Source organism: Schistocerca gregaria, chromosome 2 (genome assembly GCF_023897955.1).
Source record: "Schistocerca gregaria isolate iqSchGreg1 chromosome 2, iqSchGreg1.2, whole genome shotgun sequence".
Taxonomy (NCBI): domain Eukaryota; kingdom Metazoa; phylum Arthropoda; class Insecta; order Orthoptera; family Acrididae; genus Schistocerca; species Schistocerca gregaria.
This window is the reverse complement of record NC_064921.1, coordinates 508,034,087-508,058,982: the sequence shown is the minus strand read 5'-3', so window position 1 is coordinate 508,058,982 and position 24,896 is coordinate 508,034,087. Positions and strand designations below refer to the sequence as shown.

Genomic DNA, 24,896 nt, shown 5'->3' with positions numbered 1-24,896 from the left:
GGCAGACGAAAGTAATGACAATGCAATTACTTGCGTGTATAAATGGTTCCCGTCGATTACTGTTTATAGTCACGGGGATGATAAGGACAGTTTACAGGTTATCATCACTGTACAATCAATAAATAGTTATGTTCCGTAATTTTCTAGTAGCAGTTCAGTGTCTAATATTGCAAATTGAGTGACCGTTACTCAAAGCGGTATAACATTCCACTTCTTCATACCAACAACACTCTCCTCTCAGTGTGTGCAACTCTTAAAAGTCACCATCGCAAACACACGGCTCTAGTATGGCGTAGATCACACGAAGCCATGGAACCTGTACAAGCTGGTGATAGCTCCGTAATGGCGTGGCCTGTCTTTACATGGAATGGACTGGGTCCTCTGATCCAACTAAACTGATCATTGACTGGAAATGGTTATTTTCGGTTACTTGGAGACCATTTGCAGCCATTCATGGACTTCATGTTTCCAAACAACGATGGAATTTTTATGGATAACATTGAGCGATGTCACCAGCCACAGTTGTTCGCGATTGATTTGAAGAACATTCTGGACAGTTCAGCGAATGATTTGGCCACCCAGGTATCCAACATGAGACCCAAAAACATTTACGTTACAGAACAGAGAGGCCAATTCGTACACAGCTCCCTGCGCCGGCAATACTTTTGCATTTATGGACAGCTTAGAAGCAGCATGGCTCAATATTTCTTCAGGTGACCTTCGACTTGTCTAGTCCATTTCACGTCGAGCTTTGCACAATGCCGGGCAAAAGGAGGTCAGATACAGTATTAGGAGGTATCCCACGTCTTTTCTTACCTCAGTGTAAGTGACATTACAATAAAAAACAATAAATATTTAACCCATAGTATCATCAATTTGCGCTACTACACCAATAGGTTAAAACTCAAAGGCTACCATGACGACAACAGAATTAAAATATCACTTTATGGCCCGTAACAAGAAGCCTCTCAAACTTGTTTTGAGGTCGGGTGCTGCGGAGTGTTCCATGTGAACATCACCACACATTTTGCATTGTGTCTGCTGCCTTCCCTGCCTGACCGCCAGTGCAGCGTGCCGCTCCCTGTTACAGCGAGGGCAGGAACTCTACGGGGCGTCCCGAGGTGGCGCCGCTTGGCGGTTGCGCGTGGCGGGGCGCAAAGGCCAACTTCTCGACGGAGCTGATCCCCCACTACGCCACCTGCACACCTGATGTCCACCACTGTCCGGACGGCTTCTGCGACCCGCTGGAGAACATCTCTGCCCTCTGTCCTCAGGACTGCGTCCGTGAGTACAGCCGCCACGCGCTTTGCCACGAAGACGTACCAAAGTGTTGACCATCACCTCTGAGAAAATATCGAGCTGCGAGCAAGAACTTAGTGATGGTTCATTTCTTATGTGGTCCCTTCGACTGCAACATTTCGTTTATCTCAAAGATTTCATTCCAGTGGCTTGTACACGTACCACGTGGGTATAATCAAAGTGCAGTTACTCACAGAGAGCCAGTGTGCGCTGTAATTATCGTACGGCAGCGAAACTTGGTAGATATTTTAATGCGTTGACGCGGAACTGATTTCTATTGAAAAAAATTTGTTCATATTTTGGCCACCAGGCGCAGTTTTGTCTTTGTGGATGCAAGGAAGACGTACAGGAATGTTTCCATATGTAAGTGATTAGGAATGGGATGCAGGCAGAAAAGATCAAACAAGAGAGAAAGGCGTAATATTGATTTTATACTAACTGCCATTTACACAATTTGCTCAGTACGAGCAACGGAAACGTTGACGAGGTGCTGTACAACACCAGGTTTGCATCTGGTGGCCAAAACTGGAACTAATTTTTTCCAGCCTAATCGGTATTAACCTATTAGCATACCTACCAAATTCCGCTACAATATAGTAATTACAGCCCATACTGGACCTTCGTGAGTAGCTGCACTTTAATTATAATCGCCTGTTGTTTTATTTTGCGTTCTTATTTTCCACGATTCTGAGCCGTATATCAAGACAGTTGTACCCATCACTTTAGCAAATTTTATTTTCGTTTCCTTCCGCACTTGTCTGCCTAGCATTCTTTGTACTGTAGCACGAATAATTTGATATTTATTAAATTTATTGTGCATGTCATTTTCAGGTGGTAGCTAACCTCACAACCTAAGAAGTTAAAACCGAAAACTTTCCCTAAAGCATTACCATTTAACATTATTTCCCTTAAGAGCCATAATTTTTTGTTAGTAGTTCTGTGAGAAATACTGAAACTGTAACCCTTGCGTATCTAGCCTAGGCAAAGAATTGCTCTTTGTTGATCATCCTCCACCTATTGTAAAATTATTTGGTCGTCAACTTGCATCTTGACGTTTACCCAGTTATCTGATCCTATTTTTGTTTCCTGGTTGGCTTTGATTTTCTTTGGCTACGTCAATACTAAAGCGTAGACGATGAGCTACTCCTATTAATTGTTAGGCGCCAGTCTTCCTTCTTCTCGTGTATCTTATGATTTTTGTTTGTTTATATAGGCTTTCAACAATTCGTATTAAGTGCCTGGGGTACACTTGTCTTGCTAAAATACTGCATAAAATATGTTGGCTGACTCGTCGAAAATTTTCAACGCCTTCCTCTTTTGTATACTTTCTTTCGTTGTTGTTGTTGTTGTTGTTGTGGTTTCCAGTCGGAAATAGGGCTGACGATAAAATATCAATACATCGATATTTTCTCCAAAAAGTACCGATGTATTTCAGAGACATTAGTTTTCCTGATACATCGTTATCGAAATTGCAATACTGAGGGCCGATATATTTATTTCACAATATATATATTTTCTATTTTCGGTAAATATTTGAAATTGTTCTTTTCAAATTGTAGTGTAACATAATTTTACCTGCATTGTGGGAAGGTGTCTTAGCCGCGAGAGGTAGCTGCGCGGTCTGTGGCACCTTGCCACGGTTCGCGCGGCTCCCCCCGTCGGAAGGTGGTGTCCTCCCTCGGGCATGGGTGTGTGTGTTGTCCTTAGCGTAAGTTAGTTTAAGTTAGATATACTAAGTAGTGTGCAAGCCTAGGGATCGATGACCTCAACAGTTTGATCCCATAGGAACTTACCACAAACGAAAAAGGTGTCTTACTACTTTTTGAACTTTCATTAAGTCTAGTCTCTCTCTTTGACTGTGTGAAGCAAGTATAGATGGCACAAAGCAGAAGTCCGACTGTGCTGGGGGGTGGTGGTGTGAATGGAACAACAAGGTTTCCGATCTAAAGAAACAACACACCAGTTGCGTTAAAAAACAATTTTTAACATACATATTTAAAGTGTGCAGCCATTGTTTTTATAGGCCTATAGGTCAATATTTTCTACCGTCGACATATCTATTCTTCATCCGACACGCAGTGAACCAGTAACGATACATCTTAAATATCGATGTAGCGGATTCCCGATATTTTTAAAAATATTAACATTCCTAGTCGGGACCTATGTTCGATATTCTGCACGCTACTTTATCCTGTTGAAGCCTCTTCATTCTGTGTAGATGATTCAATGTGCATACATTTGAACACGTTTACACTACTCACCTTCTTGGTCTCCCTCTACAATTTTTACCTCCCACACTTCCGTCTATTAGCAAACTGATGATTCATTGATGCCTCAGAGTATGTCTGCCAACTGATCCCTTATTTTAGTCCAATTGAACCATAACTTCTTTTTTTCCCCAATGTGTTTCAGTACCTGCTTATTAGTTACTCGATCCACCAATCTAATCTTCAGCGTTCTTTTGTAGCACCACGATTCAACTATTCTATTCGCTTACTGTGCAAACAATTTATCGTCGCCGGCCGCGGTGGTCTCGAGGTTCTAGGCGCGCAGTCCGGAACCGTGCGACTGCTACGGTCGCAGGTTCGAATCCTGCCTCAGGCATGGATGTGTGTGATGTCCTTAGGGTTAGTTAGGTTTAAGTAGTTCTAAGTTCTAGGGGACTAATGACCACAGCAGTTGAGTCCCATAGTGCTCAGAGCCATTTTTTGAATTTATCGTCTACGCTTCACTTCCCTAAGAGCTTCACTGAAAACAAATAACTTCAGAAGATACTTCCTAACACATAAATTTGTATTGGATATGAATAAAAACCGGTTTCAGAAACTGTTTTTCTGGTTTAGCAAGTTTTAATTTTGTATGCTCTCTAATTCGGCTACCGCAAGTTATTTGGCTGCAAAAATAGCAAAACTCATCTAATTCTTTCAGTGTTCAATTTTTCTAATCTAATTCCTTCAACATCACCTGAATTATTACTATAATATTGCCACTACAAGACTTTTCCTTCCGAAATCCACTTTGCTGCTCTAATAGTAGTGATTCAACTATGTTTTTAAGACAATTGTAGGTTTTTTGTATGAATAATTAATAATAGTGTTTAAGAAAGCTTATTCCTTAGTAGTTTTCCTTTTATTGGTATACGCTTTGTTGTAAGGCGGTATTACTTCCTCTGTTGGTCTGGAGTATATCATTGCTATCGTTTTCTACCAAGTACACTCCTGGAAATTGAAATAAGAACACCGTGAATTCATTGTCCCAGGAAGGGAAACTTTATTGACACATTCCTGGGGTCAGATACATCACATGATCACACTGACAGAACCACAGGCACATAGACACAGGCAACAGAGCATGCATAATGTCGGCACTAGTACAGTGTATATCCACCTTTCGCAGCAATGCAGGCTGCTATTCTCCCATGGAGACGATCGTAGAGATGCTGGATGTAGTCCTGTGGAACGGCTTGCCAGCCCATTTCCACCTGGCGCCTCAGTTGGACCAGCGTTCGTGCTGGACGTGCAGACCGCGTGAGACGACGCTTCATCCAGTCCCAAACATGCTCAATGGGGGACAGATCCGGAGATCTTGCTGGCCAGGGTAGTTGACTTACACCTTCTAGAGCACGTTGGCTGGCACGGGATACATGCGGACATGCGTTGTCCTGTTGGAACAGCAAGTTCCCTTGCCGGTCTAGGAATGGTAGAACGATGGGTTCGATTACGGTTTGGATGTACGGTGCACTATTCAGTGTCCCCTCGACGATCACCAGAGGTGTACGGCCAGTGTAGGAGATCGCTCCCCACACCATGATGTCGGGTGTTGGCCCTGTGTGCCTCGGTCGTATGCAGTCCTGACTGTGGCGCTCATCTGCACGGCGCCAAACACGCATACGACCATCATTGGCACCAAGGCAGAAGCGACTCTCATCGCTGAAGACGACACGTCTCCACTCGTCCCTCCATTCACGCCTGTCGCGACACCACTGGAGGCGGGCTGCACGATGTTGGGGCGTGAGCGGAAGACGGCCTAACGGTGTGCGGGACCGTAGCCCAGCTTCATGGAGACGGTTGCGAATGGTCCTCGCCGATACCCCAGGAGGAACAGTGTCCCTAATTTGCTGGGAAGTGGCGGTGCGGTCCCCTACGGCACTGCGTAGGATCCTACGGTCTTGGCGTGCATCCGTGCGTCGCTGCGGTCCGGTCCCAGGCCGACGGGCACGTGCACCTTCCGCCGACCACTGGCGACAACATCGATGTATTGTGGAGACCTCACGCCCCACGTGTTGAGCAATTCGGCGGTACGTCCACCCGGCCTCCCGCATGCCCACTATACGCCCTCGCTCAAAGTCCGTCAACTGCACATACGGTTCACGTCCACGCTGTCGCGGCATGCTACCAGTGTTAAAGACTGCGATGGAGCTCCGTATGCCACTGGCTGACACTGACGGTGGCGGTGCACAAATGCTGCGCAGCTAGCGCCATTCGACGGCCAACACCGCGGTTCCTGGTGTGTCCGCTGTGCCGTGCGTGTGATCATTGCTTGTACAGCCCTCTCGCAGTGTCCGGAGCAAGTATGGTGGGTCTGACACACCGGTGTCAATGTGTTCTTTTTTCCATTTCCAGAAGTGTATTAATTGCTTTCAGTAAGTGTATTTCCTGCAGTGATCTTATACATTTTGGTAACTCTGTGTTCATTCCTTCCTGTCCCGTGGCTCGCCACGGTTATCTCGTCTCCTTGGTAAATTTAGAATACGTAAACCAATGTGTGGGAAAGGTAAAAGGTCAGGAATTTGGAATGCGTCCAAAATGGCGCACTGTGCATTCTACAGGAAGAACGGTCAATATTCAGGGATATGACGGGAACGATCATGGAAGCAAAAAGTTCCTATACACATTGGGCTCTAAAATGAATACCTTATGAGCTATGAGAACTTGTTCATCTTCGCTCCTGTGAAACACATCTATTATACTGTACAAGTACGCATAGCTCTTAAGCTATGCACGTTAGAGCACATGTTTACGAGACCTTTTTGCCTCCAATGATCGTTCCTCTATATCGGTTAATACTGACCGTTCCCCGTCGGACAGTCTCTACAGTGTGTTCGAGATTACTTTAGCAGTGACGTGGGGGCGTGGACCATATGCCACGCCGTGGTTCAAAATGGCTAAAATGGCTGTCAGCATTATGGGACTTAACTTCTGAGGTTATCAGTCACCTATAACTTAGAACTACTTAAACCTAACTAACCTAAGGACATCACACACATCCATGCCCGAGTCAGGATTCGAACCTGCGATCGTAGCTCCCGCGCGGTTCCAGACTGTAGCGCCTAGAACCGCTCGGCCACATGCCACGTCCTGGCCAGAATATGAACATAACCTAACACTTCATTCCACTCAATCAAACTCGGAAGCTATTTGATGTACAGAGATCAAGTGTCTTCTCGAAGAGCTCTACTACATTTCTTTTCGGTTCTATTTGCGGTAGCAAAATTTTAAGATTATACTTTTGGACTTATGGGGAAATCTTTTATTGTGGAATTTAAGTCAAGGTATAATGCATACGTTATCTTAACAATACATCATCATATTATCATTCGCTCCAAACTAGAATTCTGTTGAAGATCTCTAGGACGAGATAATTTGAGTTAAATATTTCAGGAATAATGCTGCTTTCGCGGGTGAAAATCTCAGTGGTCGCTCGCCGTTTTATGATCAAACTTTCTACTTATTTGTAACATAACGAAAAATCGAGGTAAAAAAGAAACCTTGTCGTCTATTTGGAAGGCAGAATGGAAAACAGATTACCTCAGTATTACAATATTTATAATTCAAACTGTGAGTGGGATTTCTTTGTGTAACTAATACTGAGTTCCCGAGATAATTTCATTCGGAATCAGTCGCTAGTCACAGTCTTGCAATTAATAGTCAAAACTTGTGAAAACATAAGTTTTCTAATCACGTACATCAAAAGCTCACACCAAATATTCAGTTCAATCTTCTTAAGCATCTTTTCTAATATAACAATGGAAAAGCTCTACTGACTCTATCACAGTTGCCACACTGGCACTGTCCTTTTTTAATGACATGATCATTTCTTATGACGATTTCTGTAAATTAATTTAATTGTGCGAAGCTTTGCCCATGATGCGGTGCATATGGCTGACGGCTTCCTCGCACTTCCCTGATTTGACTTTACAAAGAGCTGAGTTGGTGTATGGTTTGATTGCAGACAGCGTACCTATAATTATTATTGGCAAAGTAAAATTTAAGTCCTTATCAGTACTACTGTGGCGTACGTGTGATGCTAACCAATCGTCCCCCATTTTCCTTTTACCATGGTAGGCCTCTGATCAACAATAACAGAATTTTGGAACACGTATTATGTTCGAGTATAACGTCTTTTCTGGAGACTAGAAATCTGCTGTATAATGTCTTTTCTGGAGACTAGAAATCTACTCTGTAGGAATCAGCATGGGTTTCGAAAAAGACGGTCGTGTGAAACCCAGCTCGCGCTATTCGTCCACGAGACTCAGAGGGCCATAGACACGGGTTCACAGGTAGATGTCGTGTTTCTTGACTTCCGCAAGGCTTTTGACACAGTTCCCCACAGTCGTTTAATGAACAAAGTAAGAGCATACGGACTATCACATCAATTGTGTGATTGAATTGAGGAGTTCCTAGATAACAGAACGCAGCATGTCATTCTCAATGGAGAGAAGTCTTCCGAAGTAAGAGTGATTTCAGGTGTGCCGCAGGGGAGTGTCATAGGACTGTTGCTATTCACAATATACATAAATGACCTTGTGGATGACATCGGAAGTTCACTGAGGCTTTTTGCAGATGATGCTGTGGTGTATCGAGAGGTTGCAACAATGGAAAATTGTACTGAAATGCAGGAGGATCTGCAGCGAATTAACGCATGGTGCACGGAATGGCAATTGAATCTCAATGTAGACAAGTGTAATGTGATGCGAATACATAGAAAGATAGGTCCCTTATCATTTAGCTACAAAATACCAGGTCAGCAACTGGAAGCAGTTAATTCCATAAATTATCAGGGAGTACGCATTAGGAGTGATTTAAAATGGAATGATCATATAAAGTTGATCGTCAGTAAAGCAGATGCCAGACTGAGATTCATTGGAAGAATCCTAAGGAAATGCAATCCGACAACAAAGGAAGTAGGTTACAGTACGCTTGTTCGCCCACTGCTTGAATACTGCTCAGCAGTGTGGGATCCGTACCAGATAGGGTTGATAGAAGAGATAGAGAAGATCCAACGGAGAGCAGCGCGCTTCGTTACAGGATCATTAAGTAATCGCGAAAGCGTTACGGAGATGATAGATAAACTCCAGTGGAAGACTCTGCAGGAGAGACGCTCAGTAGCTCGGTACGGGCTTTTGTTAAAGTTTCGAGAACATACCTTCACCGAAGAGTCAAGCAGTATATTGCTCCCTCCTACGTATATCTCGCGAAGAGACCATGAGGATAAAATCAGAGAGATTAGAGCCCACACAGAAGCATACCGACAATCCTTCTTTCCACGTACAATACGAGACTGGAATAGAAGGCAGAACCGATAGAGGTACTCAGGGTACCCTCCGCCACACACCGTCAGGTGGCTTGCGGAGTATGAAAAAAAAAAAATAGTTGAAAGCATTAGCATGAACAATTGTTGGCGGTGTGGGCACGTAATGGCCAGACCATTTCTCTCGACTGGCCTCATACGACAATGCCCTGGCTAAGAGAGCGACATGGAACTTCACCACTGAATAGCAGTTGACGAAGTGGTTCAAATGGCTCTGAGCACTATGGGACTTAACATCTATGGTCATCAGTCCCCCAGAACTTAGAACTACTTAAACCTAACTAACCTAAGGACATCACACAACACCCAGCCATCACGAGGCAGAGAAATTGACGAAGTGCCTTCTGATATTGTTCACTGTCATACAACAACAATAATAATGAAGAAAATATTCACAATTAATAAAATGTTCCAACCTACTATGCCACGGTCTATTGGATTTCACATTTAAACCCAAAGTTTCACCGGACGCAGTGTCCGAGCGGTTCTAAGCGCTACAGTCTGGAACCGCGCGACCGCTACGGTCGCAGGTTCGAATCCTGCCTCGGGCATGGATGTGTGTGATGTCCTTAGGTTAGTTAGGTTTAAGTAGTTCTAAGTTCTAGGGGACTGATGACCTCAGATGTTAAGTCCCATAGTGCTCAGAACCAATTGAACCATCTGAAACCCAAAGTTTCGTCCCCATCTGCGGATGACATTTCCAAGATAGGTCGTAGCTTCTTTGAGTGTCCGATACACACACTGACTCGCTACTGACTGCAGCGACATTCCGTTTACGCGTGCTCCCACACAGTGGTGTGACATCACGTATTTTGAATACCCGAGTGCAAATGGCCGTTGTCGATTGCCGTTATCTGCTGTTGCTATCGCCCTGTGGTTTAAGACTGGTACACGGATAAAATGTCAGTCATAAAATAGGTACAAAATCGACCTTCATAGGAAAATTATTAGAGGAAAAATTCTCCTTGTAAAATGTAAACTTTTACGGCCGGAAATGTCACACTGATTAAAATGTTCCTGACTCTTATTCCATGGTCGAATGTGTTTCACATTAATACCCAATGTTTCATCCCCATCTGCGGTGGACATTTTGATGGGGGATCGCAGCTTCTTTGAGTGAGGGATTCACACCCTGGCTAGATACTGACTACAGTAGAACTGGTAAGACTCGAGTATCGGTAGCCACAAGCGGATACCATGAAAGGATATACAAAAATGCCATAGAGATCGTTAAACGCCTATGAATTTTAATAGGAAACAGGAGGGCGGGAAATTGAATGACATCTGGAACCCGCTGCTGAAAAAGATGTGTACCTGTCTTCCATCATAGGGTGACAGCAACAGCGCACGACAGCAACTGACAACGGCCAATTGTGCTGAGGTATTCAAAGCATATGGCGTTACACCACGGTCAGTAGCGAGCCAGGGTTTGAATCGAACACTCAAATAAGCTACGATCCCCCATGAAATTGTCCTCCACAGATGGAGCCGAAACGTTGTCTGTAAGTGTGAAATTCATTCGACCAGGGCATAACAGCCTGGAACATCTGATTAACTGTGGTACGTCCGGCAGTGTAAGCTTACATTTTACAAACAAAACATTAACGTCAACACTGTAAGGCAGTGGTTCCCAACAGGTGGTCCGCGGACTGCCAGGGGTCCGCGAGCTATGCCACAGGGCTCCGCAACATGCTATTAGAATTAAAAATGTATTAAATATATTTCGTATGATAACAGATTTTTTGTTTTGGCCGCTTCGTGAATGAGCAGAGCTTTAACGAAAGCTAACTTCTGCGTCTAGCGTCTTCCTAGAGCCAACTGAAGCTAGCACACGCTGGTGCAAAACTAGAATTAGATAGAGGCAAATAGTTCTGCTGTATGCCGTTAGACTGCGCGCGCTGCCTCTTTGCAGCTGACAACTGACAGTCACTTTACACATCGGTGATAAAATTACTGACTTCTGGGCATAAGCCCGCAAGGACTACAAGAAACTTGGGGATAAGGCTATGAAAAAGATCCTTCCATTTTCAACCACATATGGATGTGAGCAAGTATTTTCTTCCATGTGTTTCATGGAAAACAAATATAGGAATCGGCTCGACATGCGGTCGGATTTCAGAGTGAAAGTTTTAAGTTTGGAACCTAATAATTCAGAAATAATGGACTCAAAGGTCAGATTGAACTCATCTCATTAAGAACCGAAAATTAAAACTAACTGTATACTGATGGAGTACTCTGTTGTAACTGTATTTTTTCTAATAAATAATACCTTGTATGAAATTAGTGTTTTCTTATTTTTCACGCATGTCTACTCAATGCAATCTCAAGTGTAGTACACTTGAAAGACCAATACACTCAAGTTTTAATTTTTCCTGTAATTTTGATTTCATACTCAATTTTTACATAACTAATGAGGAAGTATTGAATAGGATTGGGGAGAAGAGAAGTTTGTGGCACAACTTGACCAGAAGAAGGGATCGGTTGGTAGGACATGTTCTGAGCCATCAAGGGAGCACCAATTTAGTATTGGATGGCAGCGTGGAGGGTAAAAATCGTAGCGGGAGACCAAGAGATGAATACACTAAACAGATTCAGAAAGGTGTAGGTTGCAGTAGGTACTGGGAGATGAAGAAGCTTGCACAGGATAGAGTAGCATGGAGAGCTGCACCAAACCAGTCTCAGGACTGAAGACCACAACAACTCAATTTTTATTTTTTTAAAGAGTTTGTTATACCAAACACCTAGATTTGAAGACAAAGATTTTGGGCAGTAATCAAAAATTTAACAATAACAATGATGGCTAAATTGAAAAAGTTTTAATCTCAATATTTTTTCAATAATGAATATGTCAATGATTTTTCTAAGTACCAAAAATAGAAAACGGACAAAAAGATTCATTTGGCTTTTTTAGGTACTTGATACTGTGATATGACAAGGTACGAATCATGCTCGATGACGGGGTCCTCGAGAAAATTTTGTTTGGAACCCCTGCTGTAAGAAATAGCAAAAACAAAGATCTCACTACGGAGTAAATTATACGACAGGACAGCCTAGTGCAAATGACAAGTGCAGTAATGGTTGGGGTGACAGTTTGGCAACTGCTGGTGTTTGCTGTGGTTGCAGGAGCCGTAGGATTGGCTGAATGTCTGCCATGCATTCCTCGTAAACCCTATGCCACGGCTTCCTTTCACCACCTTTTGGACAGGGTACGGTAGAGTACGAAAGTGAGCGCCGGCTGTGCGGTGTGCAGGGCGGTCGTTCGCCAGCGGCATCGGCGGCCAGGGCCGTGGGCTCTACAGCTGCGCCGGCGTGGGCGTGTGCTGGGGCGCGCGCCCCGAGTCCTGCAAGTGCAAGACGGACGCCGGCAGGCCGCAGCAGGCCGGCACCGCGGGGGCGGCCGCCGGCGCCCGCCCCACCGCCGCCCCCACCGACTCCCCCACCACCGCCGCGCCGTCCTCAGGTGAGCAGCTGGCCGCGCCAACTCACAGCCTTTCCTATCTTTAAACTACGAGGGGTGTTCAGTAATTAATGCTTTCGCTGCCGTTTTGAAGGTTACGTATAGTGCTGACATCTTTCGGAACTTGGTGAAACTGTAGTGGCTGAAGCGGGAATATTCCACGATGTACCACAACAAATCCCACATTTCTTCAACCGAAACTGGCCGAGAAAACAACGTGCTGCATTACTTATTGAAGGCCCCTCGTATTTTACACCCAAATGGTAATTTCCCGGACATGGGTCCCTTACCAAAACTATCTACTGAATATCCTCTACAAGCGCTAGAAACCCATATCGTAATAGATATTGTGAAACATCATGTATCCAAATGAAGTGCAAGAGTGTACGTGTGTAGGTTCCCTCCCCCCCCCCTTTCCATCCTGTTTTTTTCCCGCCTGCCCTCTCTCTGCCTCCCGTCTCTTCCCCCTCCCCCCCCCCCCCCACCTGCCCCGAATCCTTTTGGATTCACCTCCTCTGCCTTTCTCCACTCCCTCTCCCTTCTTCCCCGACCCCTCCCCCTTCCCCTCTTATGAGTCCACGTCCTTTCCCCCGTCCCCCCCCCCCCCCCACTTCGTTTTTCCTCTCCTTTCCCCATTTCTTCTCCGTCATCTGTCCAGGTTCCCCCCATCTGCAGTCGGCTGTTGTGTGTCATATTTGTGCGAACTTTTTAGTGCAGTGTTCAAGTAAGTGTACAGTGTTGTGCGTCTTTTCTAAAGTGTTGCGAACAGAAATCTTGCTGTCGCTGGGTGTGAATTTTTTATCTCTTCCAAACAGAAACCAGACTGTCGCCGTGTTTTTTAATTACCTGTCTATTATTTTACCTGTCTGCTTCCTCTGTATTTTATTAGCATCGCCAACCATTTGTTTTATTTTTTAAGTTCCCCAATTTTACCATTTAAGTCACCAATTTTATCGCCTGCTTTTATTATTTACTAGCTTCATTTTGTAAAAAAAAAAAAAAATATTCTGTAGGCTGAAGAGCAGCATACTAAGCTGCTGCCAGCCTACCCCCTTCGGGGTGAATCGAATCTCAATAAAGCAAAAAAAAGTGTGTAGGTTCCACATTTCCCCAAAACCATTGTAATGAGTTCAGCCAAACTTGCCACACACAAAATTTACTATCCGGACGGAAATAAAGTGGAAGCAAGTACCAGTATCAGTCTGTTGGGTTGGGGGAGTTATAACGTGGAGAGAGAAGGGGAGGAACAGACGGACAGACCAAGAGAGGGAAGGAAGATATGGACACGGGTATCAGGTAGGAGGAGATGGACATAAAGAGGGGAGGGGAAGAAAGAGAAAAGGAACATAACGAAATGGACAGAGACTGAAGTGAGAACAGAAGATAGACACAGGAAAAACAGAGGAGGAATGGACAGACTGAGAGGGCACAGCAGATGGGCAGAGTAGGGAAGCAGGAGGTGTACTAATAGAACACATACCTGGGCACCGCCGGGTACTTACCTAGTGTATGATATAAACAAAGTCAGTTCAGTCACTTGGTGATGTGAAGACTTTGGGTCGGCATGCGGTATAGGATTCCAGCAGCTTCTTCCCTTTCTGTCTATCTTGAGCTTCCCATTTCAGTTGAGTCTCGCTGTCTTTCCTAAGCTTCTGCGTCAACTGTCCACTCTGTGGTAATATTCAAACAGAGAAGCGGTTTTCTGTGTTATTACCTCCTAACATTTTGACCGACAAGCAATCGCTCTGATTTGGGATACAATTAAATAAAAAATGTCAGCAGGCAATATAATTGGTTTTTCACAGAAAACTTTAAGTGAAAAGTAAAAAATAAAATCTTGCAAACTCACGTGATTAAATGGTGTGGCGGTTTCAGATTTTTCCTTGAAAAATTGCTTTTGAAGACGTACACCACCATTACAGGTACTCATAAATCCATAAGTCCTGGCAAAAACGTAATGAGAATCGAACCCCAAGGCAACAAAATTGTCAGTGTAGTGAGACAAGTATGAAGCTTCTGGAAATAACGATTTTCTTATTTTATGGAGGAAACACTGATATTTTTTCTGAAACATTGGGAAGGAATTTCAATCGAAATAACAAAGTCGCCTACTACCGATACCACAATTGAATTTTTGCATTTACTATAAAAATATAGTTTGTCATTACAAGAGTGTTTAGAGTGCATTTCCGTTTTTTCGTTAGTGTCTTAGTTTACTATTACTGATCTATCTGTTGGGATAGAAGTTCATTCGCGTTTTCCATACATAATGAAAATTCATATAGCTTTTAGATTCTTCTTTTTTAAAACATTTCAGCTTATAGTACATATCATAGTATTGTCAAGCTTATCCTCAAGTATTTTTCGGTATGGATATGTTTACTGTACGGTACTCATGGCGTGCCCCTCTATGGTATCATCACATCCCTAATCCCTCATAAGTCACTCCCATTTCTTGGAGGCAGGCCAATCAGATCTTCCAACGTCAGCCTAGTATTTTAGTGTCCAATCAAATTCTTTTTTTTTTTTTTCAATTCCATCTTAAGCCACACCAATTGGCCAAAGAGAGAACCACACACACACACACACACACACACACACACACACACACACACGTAGAGGTCCCAATCACAGCCATTAAAACGAGCCACCATCATGGTAACGTTCAAAAGTATCCGAACGATCTGAACTGCAGAAATTGGCGCCATGTTCCAAAGTGTCTGAGCGACCTGTATTATTTATTAGAAATATATTATGATAATGAAAACACTTGTGCAGCTTACACTGTTTCCAACTCTAAAACGTATGTGCCTCATCAAAAATCTGTAAACTCACACTTAACCTTTGTCATTGCTATTTCCTTGGGTAAAATACGTAATGATATTGGCAGACCTGCTGTAGCCTGTAGTATTTCTACATCTATAAAATGTCTGTGTTATTTATCAAAAATATGTGAGCTTCATCAGCGACACACAATGTTTACATAAATATTATTTCCACTTTAAAATATGGGAAGATATTGGCAATACTTTTGTAGCTCACAGTTTCTCGACATCTAAAACGTCTGTGTCATTTATTAAAAAATACTAAAGCATACAACACACACACACACACACACACACACACACACACACACACACACACACACACACACACACACTATGTATGCTTCATCAGTAACACACAATGTTTATGTCAATGTTATTTCCATTTCTAAACAAAACTACATAAAGAGATTGACAGTACTAGTGAATCTTAAACTATTACATCTTAAATGTGTTTCAGAATGCAGGAGGAAGATGATAATGCATCAGGAAAAATATAATTAAGGTTATTGATTGCCTAATACGGCTTTTTATTACTTTCTATCAAGGAACTATCTGTGGTTATGTTTCGTTAGTGTACAAAAACGAACTTTCGAGGAGGACTGCGACATTTACTGATCGGAATTATGCTGCCACGGCTATCAAAAATAAGTTTATCGGCTATATCTCCACAGCCAGCTACCAAATGCCCGCCTCATTCTGCCTTAGGCGGTGCTACATTGCGGATACGTGTCTTGTCTTCCGCAGCGAGGCGCAGCTAGCCGGTGTTTGCGTTTACTGCGGTCGTAACCGCGTGTCGCCGTTCAAAACATCACATCACAGAGTGCAACTACCGTAAAACGATTCTGCGATTCACATTTTGCCCCGATTTCGCCCGCCCCCAGGCGCTCGATGTTGAATGATTCCTGCGCTACGAAGCGAAGATACTGCCGAACGATATCATAGTAATCCATCTGTCCATAGTCAGTAGTACCGTCTATGTGAAAATACTTGACGACGCGGCATGTGACAAAATTATACGAAAGGCCCACCGTGGTCTATGCTTCTGTCCCTCTGAAGGCATCGTAGGACCTGTCACCGTTGGCCATACTGGTCTCAAAACGAAAGTCTTCGGACTACCGTTCGAACAACATGCGGACGTTGTGATCGAGGCCCTCCGACCCTACGGTACGAGGACCCACCGTACGACGGCTTCGGATTCTCTATGTAGATGCAGATGTAGACGAATTTATCACTTCAGTGTACAATAACCACAGTGATTGTGGATTAGTTGACGAAGTTTTATTTCTATATGAAGACGTTATGAAACGTACAGAGGCAACGAGGTGGTAAAAACTTTGGTCGAAATAATGCTTGTGAAATGCCTGTTTGTGAAATGCTTAACACAGACAAATGTAATGCATTACGAATACATAGAAAGAAGGATCCTTTATTGTATGATTATATGATAGCGGAACAAACACTGGTAGCAGTTACTTCTGTAAAATATCTGGAAGTATGCGTGCGGAACGATTTGAAGTGGAATGATCATATAAAATTAATTGTTGGTAAGGAGGATGCCAGGTTGAGACTCATTGGGAGAGTCCTCAGAAAATGTAGTTCATCAACAAAGGAGGTGGCTTACAAAACACTCGTTCGACCTATACTTGAGTATTGCTCATCAGTGTGGGATCCGTACCAGGTCGGGTTGAGAGAGGAGATAGAGAAGTACCAAAGAAGAGCGTCGCGTTTCGTCACAGGGTTATTTAGTAAGCGTGATAGCGTTACGGAGATGTTTAGCAAACTCAAGTGGCAGACTCTGCAAGAGAGGCGCTCTGCATCGCGGTGTAGCTTGCTGTCCAGGTTTCGAGAGGGTGCGTTTCTGGATGAGGTATCGAATATATTGCTTCCCCCTACTTATACCTCCCGAGGAGATCACGAATGTAAAATTAGAGAGATTCGAGCGCGCACGGAGGCTTTCCGTCAGTCGTTCTTCCCGCGAACCATACGCGACTGGAACAGGAAAGGGAGGTAATGACAGTGGCACGTAAAGTGCCCTCCGCTACACACCGATGGGTGGCTTGCGAAGTATAAATGTAGATGTAGATGTAGATGCCGGTTTGTCTGTACTGCACAGAAATGGTGCAATAAGCTATCTCAAAAGAAACCTACTGATTATTTAAGTGTAGAAAACTCACAGTTTTCTTTCAATATATGATCAAAATACCTGCCAAAATAGCGAGTAATTTGCGTATAACTAACGCGTTTGTCTTCATGGCGTTTAACTCGAGTTATTCTAATTACTTTTCATGAAATTCCAGTTTATCCGAATTTTCGATTATCTTGATGACGTACAATCCCACCTTATCCAGATAAACGTGTATCCACTGGACTTACATCTTCAAATTTTGTAGTCCTGCCGTCTTCAGTTGAGTGTAGTATTACGGTACGTCGATTTCTTTTTTTTTTTTTTTTTTTTTTTTTTTTTTTTTTTTTTTTTTTTTTTTTACTTTTGGATCGTCTAATTACGACTGAATGAAACACAATTTTCGTGCCATACGCATTTCGCCTTCATTCCTTGCAAGGCGTGTTCAGCGGCAAATTCCGTGGATTTTGTTCTACATGTTGTGTCTTGGTCGTAATTAGACGGCCTACAAGCAAAAATTATCAACATACCGTAATCCGCTGCGTTTGCTGAATTGGCCTTGGACACAGTGTTTACCACACCATTGTCAGTGTCCGTGTCGAGAAGGATACACCAATTCGCGTCAGATCACTGAAGTTAACCACTGTCGGGCCACGCGGCTTCTGTTGACATTGCCTTTTTGGCTTAGTGGTGAGGAGGAACGGCGGCGTAAACTCCATGATCGCCAGTCTTTGCGTCATTGTCCTGGGTTAAGTTGCAGTGTCTCATGAGGTGATGGCATGCGACACTGTTGATGGTGGTCCGTTAGGCTGCGGTCACAGTGGCTCCGATATCGGTTGATTCCACCGACGACCGACATCCGCCGGAGACGGCCGATCTTGTCAAATCAGTACGCTACTACGTGTGCGGTCACACTATAGCCGATCCTGTCTCCCGAACGCACAGACTTCGGATAACAATCGGTGGAATTCAAATCAGTTTGGTTTCGTCGGTCAAATCGACCGACGTTCTCGCACACAAAATATGGAGCGTGAGAAACTGATAAGTTTCGTCGAAGAAAAGAGTGAGTTTGTGGCATCCTGAGGATCAAAATATCATAATCGGGATATAGTTTGGAGTCTACTGACTGAAATCGCAGGTTTATTCGAGACCTCAAACAGGCAAAATCTTTATTGGAAATTTTACGTATAGATTATAACCTCAAAAATTAGTTTGTTCCAGTGAAGAGGGTGGCTTATCTTATATGCTTATAGCTACTTTACTGGGTCTTTTTAGTAGGACGTTGTCATTAGTTGTCTGCAAATTATTATTACTGTTTACTGGCATTTTACGCCAGTAGGTACTGATACTATTAATATGAAGTGGTTTGCAAATGTGGTGTACGGTATGTTTTTCCACTTTTAAGTGCATTAGGTTTTCAGAGTACCTTATGCTACACTTTGTTTGTCTTTCACTTGTGTGGTAAACGACAGTCTCTGATGTTTAATTGCACTGTCGGCACAACTTTAAATAAATACAGCGAAACAGAGTGTTTATAACTTACATTTCAAGGTCACCACGAATTATCTCGACTATGTAACAGAACGTTTCTGGCGTCATCTCATATTTTCGTAAAACGTGTCTGATTATTTCGCTAACTGAGGATAGAGTGTAGAGTACTCGCCACGGTCTCTACGGGACAGGAAATCTTTTATAGATGTGGGATTATAGACTGGAAAAATAATTTTTTCAGGTAACAAGGATGGCTTATCTTCTGCTTGAAGTTACTGTAGTGGATCCTTTTGGGTTTTGGTAGATGGACACCAGCTGTTTACAAATTATTATTACTGCCTACTGGCGTTGTTTTTGTGGCAGTAGGAAGAAGTTCTGTTACGTTAAGTGGTTTGCAAATATGGTGTACGTATGTGTTTCGACTTTTCAGTGCTTCAGTGTTATGAGTATCTGACACTAAACTTTCTCGTTCACACGTATACTGAATGACAGTCATTCAACAGATTTCGAGTAAGCCCTTACTTGTAGCGGTGTGATTCTAAATCTATTACGAAATCCAGTTCTCACAATAAAGATGCAGTTCTGATTCAAGTAAAACAAGAGGTGACACTTTGATGTTTGACATGTATGGATTACATCTCTCTAATAATTAGGCCTATACCACATTCTGAAAAGTACAGTTTCAAAATTTTTATGTGATATGTTACATGTTCTTACGATGCTGTAAATATTAATTTAAAATCTAATATTTTCACTCTTGTACCTCAAATGCCTGTTCTACGAAATTTTTTATTTTTTGTAAACCGAATTTTGACGCTTTAATATTGATTTTCTTTGTTAAAAGTAACACTCAATCTGAAATAATACTGCCACTAGGAATATTGTTACTTCCTTTCTCAAATCCACCTGAATATCCACCCGGTAGTGCATTAATTTTTACCATTTTTAGCATTAACTGAGCTGCTGTGAAACCACAAATTTACCTTTCATTAATTAGATAATACTTACGTACAAATTTTATCTTTGCGTCATATAATAGAAACACGTACTTTTACCAATTAAGCATTATGTGCTCATAACCTCATTGGTAAAAACTTTACAGACCAAAGTCGCACATTCCGCCACTGTAGCATAAAAAATCACACTCTGAACAATGTGTTTTGGAGAGATCATTAGTAAATAACAAAAACATCAATTACTGCCTGTTAGTTTCTAAGGTGGTGATCCCTTCTGAAGGTAATCGCTGGTGAGAGAAGGAAAGTGACGCCACAACGTTTAAACATTTTAAACTTTTGTGGCGTGGTGTTTTTCCGAATCTCGTATATTCGTAAAAGTTGACTGGTAATTTCAGTAACTGAGGACAGTGTACGGTACTCGCCACGTTCGTTCCGGTACAGATGCAGCTCATTTACATGCCTCTCATAATAGCTAAAGCCGCATTGCAGCACTCGTCTCCAAGCACAGAGGCGTCGTGGATTCCCTCCCGTTCTTGGAGGTTAAAATATAACCTATTTCATACATAAAATAGATTCCGACCTAACCCATCCACCTCGATCCCATCAAAAACTGACGAATGAGATCGGACGCACAGTGAGCAAGCTGTCGGCCGATGTTATCAGGTAACGTTCGGCAACAGCCACTGTGACCGCAGCGTTAAATTTGCTACCCTATCGCTGCTGTTCTTATTATCTTATGACCTCTTATTATCTTCCAGCAAATGATTGACACCGCATTACACGCACACGCACATTAACATCACCTACACTTCACACTTCACGAACGAAAGGTGCCTAAGGACAGAAAACACCTTTCCAATTCAGTTGGCTGACCCTGCCCTCTGGGGACTCCCATACAATCATGCTAAACGATTTTACTTTAGTATCGCATCATTTTGCCCAGCTCCTTTTTCCCCTATGAACGTGTTAGATTGGTGTGCTGTTTCTGCTCGCACTCGGATGGCCTGCACGCTGTGACGGGAGCGTTGTGTGGTTGCAGAGTCCCCGGTGGCGCTGGTGTCTGCGACCGGCAGCCGCGCCAGCTGCGGCGCCGTCTGCGTGATGGCCGTCGTGGCGGGCAGCGCCCTGCTGCTGTCCGCCGCCGTCGCCACCCTCTACTGGAGGTACAGGTCAGTGCACCATTGGACACAGAGCTCACTTCAGTTGCTATCGCACTCAGTACACACTAACATTGGAAGCAGACTGTACCTGCCTGTCATCGTGCACTGTAGGTTTGCATGTTAATCTGAAAGCAGCTATTGGTGCTGATGTACGCTGCAGCAATTCAACCTTTCTGACCAGGCAGCGCCGCACCAAGCGAGGAGTGTCCACCCATTTAAATTTGAAAAGGGGATTCTTATTGAACAGAATGAGGTTTGTGACTCTTCAGGCTTTCCCGGCGGATATGTTGTAAATAGTCTTCACGGGTGTGCCACCGGATGACGTCGTGCAAATTCCACAATATTTCTTCGGAGCAACTATCCGACATCATCAGGTGGTTGAACCTCGCTGGTGGCTAGGTACGACTGACAAGATCCGCATGTTGACGCCGCTGTATGTAGAGCACGCGCGTGAAGATAGCGCAGGCGCGGGAACCACGCATGCGCAAAAATTTGCAGATAGACGGCGCCAAACTCAAACGCCCTCTGCCAGGAGTCGTAGAGCAGTCGTTCTGCGCTTGCGCTGATGCTGTGTTTACTAACATGCTGCCGAAGCTATGACGGGTCTATTATCGAAAGCTCTTTCCTTTCCGTCGTGATTTAACAGCAGCCAATGCAGGGTTCCAGGCTGTACTCAATTGAAATCCCGCATCCCTGTTGATAAGGTTATCATCTGTACATGTATGTATTGCCTCCTTAATGACGAAATCCCAGAAAGAGGATGCTGGGGATAAAACTTCCGTCTTTTCATAAATCATGAGGTGTCCTGTGTTCAGTGTTCTGCAATTGCCGACTTCTCCGGTTGGCGTAGGCGTGTATGACGCTGATGTTCATTGCAACGTTGTTCTACTGTGCGACATGTCTGACCTATATATGCCGCTCCACACTGACAAGGAAACCGGTACACACCACGTTTCGTCAGACCGAGGTCAGAACACTGGCACCTCTACGGAGAGGAGATGGCAGGAAACGTATGTGAATTTGACAAGTTACGTCTGAAGAGAGGCAGACTGCTAAGCACCTTCGCGTTTTTACTGAGATGCCGTGACAAGCAAACCATCCCTGCGTTTGCAAAATTTAAGCACCATATAAATTCTGAGGCTGCCGTTAGAATCAAACGACGGGCGAGTGCAGCACTTGTGAGAGAAAGGGTACGCTATACACGTCAGGAATTGTGCTTGGTGTCCAGACGATACTATCACTCCATCTGAAAATCTCAGCGAACCTTTCAGCGGTATCCTGGAACTGGGTAGATAGCGCCACTTGGACGCAACCTGATTGGACTGAACAGCAAGCCAAGGTTCGTCAAATGGCAAAATTCGATCGACTCGAAGCCCGAATGCAAGAAAACATGCCAAGAAGACGCACCGTGTTTAATCTCACCGAAAAGACGCTGGACGACGCTGCGGTTTCGGTGCTAGAGAAAGGTCTGAATTTTGCTGCTACACCTGGGACCATTCCTATCCGAGACCTGATTAGTGGAATAGAACAGGCTGTTTTGAAACTTCCTAAGGAAGCTGCCGAAGAGATTAGGCGTGATTCCTGCCGCATCCTGACTCGGGTGCCACCTAAGAAGACCAGCTTTAACATTACCGCAGCTGAAAGAACTGCACTACAAGATCTGAGAAGAGACCAAAACATCGTCATCTTACCTGCTGACAAAGGAAACGCTACTGTTCCCCTCTCACGTACAGAATATAACAGCAAGATGCACAAACTGCTCGACGATCCTGCATACAGTAAATTAAAAAGTGATCCGACGGGTAGGATCCAGAGGAAGACTGGAACTCATCAGGAAGAGCTCGATCTCAGTGCAAGTTGCTAAGGGTTTACGTCAACAAACTGCAGTTCCTCCTAGACTCTATGACCTACCCAAGATCCATAAGAATAGGGTGACTCTGCGCCCTATCGTGAGCAATATTGGAGCACCTACTTATTTTGTTGCCAAATATCTGACTTCACTATTGGGACCTCTCGTAGGCAAGTGCGACCATCATATTCGCAACTCTGAGGATTTCATAAGTCGCTTGAAAACTCTTAGACTGCAGTCATCGGATCTCTTAGTAAGTTTCGATGTTGTGTCTTTATTTACGAAGGCGCCCTTGCAGGACTCTTTAGAGCTCATTAGTAACAAGTTTGAGGAGGACATAGTGGCACTATTTAAACATGTGCTTACTTCAACATACTAATTATTTCAAGATCAATATTTTGAATAAGTGGACGGTGTCGCCATGGGGAGCCCTCTTTCTCCTGTAGTGGACAATTATTTTATGGAGGACTTTGAAGATAAAGCACTACAGTCAGCCACTCTCAAACCCTCTTGTTTTCTGCGGTATGTTGACAATACGTTTGTGGTGTGGCCACATGGACTGGATACTCTACCTACGTTTCTTCAACATCTAAATTCGCTCCATCCAAATATTAACTTCACTATGGAAGTGGAAAAAGAAGGCACTCTACCTTTTCTTGATGCTTTGTTACGAAGGAAAGCAGATGGAACCGTGGGACACAGCGTATAACGCAAGCCAACGCATACAGATCTATATTTGCAGGCCACAAGCTGCCATCATCCAGCACAATGCGGTAGTGCATTACGTACGCTAGTTCATAGAGCGCGTGTGGTATCTGACTCTGAAAGCCTGCCGAGTGAGATGCAACATTTGAGGACGGTCTTTCGTCAAAACGGTTATTCTGAGAGAGAAATACGTAATGCATTCAGGCCCAAGCGAGTTCAATCTATGGAGCAGAATGAAGATACGAAGACACCCACCACCTTGGCCTTCTTGCCGTACTTTGGTGCCATGTCGTCAAGAATCTGAAGAGTCCTCGAAAAATATGACATCAAGTGTGTTTTCTGACGAGCTGCAAAACTGAAGAACCTGTTAGGTTCGGTTAAGGATGACCTCGGTCTGAGGAAACGTGGTGTGTACAGGATTCCTTGTCAATGTGGGGCGGCATATATAGGTCAGACATGTCGCACAGTACAAGACCGTTGCGATGAACATCAGCGTCATACACGCCTACGCCAACCGGAGAAGTCGGCAACTGCAGAACACTGTCTGAACACAGGACACCTCATGATTTATGAAAAGACGGAAGTTTTATCCCCAGCATCCTCTTTCTGGGATTGCGTCATTAAGGAGGCAATACATATACGTACAGCTGATAACCTTATCAACAGGGATGCGGGATTTCAATTGAGTGCAGCCTGGAACCCTGCATTGGCTACTGTTAAATCACGACGAGAAAGCAAAGAGCTTTCGATAATAGACCCGTCATAGCTTCGACAGCATGTTAGTAAACACAGCATCAGCGCACGCGCAGAACGACCGCTCTGCGACTTCCGACAGAGGGCGTTTGATGTTGGCGCCGTGTATCTGCAATTTTTTGCGCATGAGTGGTTCACGCGCCTGCGCAATCTTCACGCGCGTGCTCCATACACAGCGGCGTCGACATGCAGATCTTGTCAGTCGTACCTAGGCTCCAGCGAGGTTCAACCACCTGATGATGTCGGACAGTTGCTCCGAAGAAATATTGTTGGATTTGCACGACGTCATCCGGTGGCACACCCGTGAAGGCTATTTACAGAATGTGGTTTGTTTATTCTGTCCATAAATGACGTGGACAAGACAGTTGGGCTTTTCTGAGATAGATATAAGGGGAGCGTGCTCTAAATGCCCTCGCCAAGTCGCCTTAGACAGAATCTTCTGATTTTTAAAGTTTGTCAGCATGAAAGTTTGTCACCTGAGTTAGCCAACTTTGAAGTCTGCTCTCTCCAATGAGTATAGAGGGAGACAGAGCACAAGCGTATTGCGCTTTTACAAATATTAAATCGAGTGAGTGACAATTTTGTATTTATGCAGGTAGCATTTTCTACAGGACTGGCCTGTTACTGAGGCAACCAGATATAAATTGTGTAGTTAGAACACCATACACTGTCCGTTCAAAAGCATC

General features: G+C 43.9%; 1 protein-coding gene across 1 annotated transcript in view; it reads left to right on the top strand.

The window, feature by feature from the left end:
• Positions 1-24,896, top strand: part of LOC126329072 (uncharacterized) — a 535,869-nt gene that overhangs the window by 441,556 nt on the left and 69,417 nt on the right. Inside the window, exons 10-12 of the mRNA XM_049996104.1 lie at positions 1,091-1,284; positions 12,140-12,349; positions 20,783-20,912. Coding sequence (XP_049852061.1) covers positions 1,091-1,284; positions 12,140-12,349; positions 20,783-20,912 — 534 coding nt within the window. The remainder of the gene's footprint in view (positions 1-1,090; positions 1,285-12,139; positions 12,350-20,782; positions 20,913-24,896) is intronic.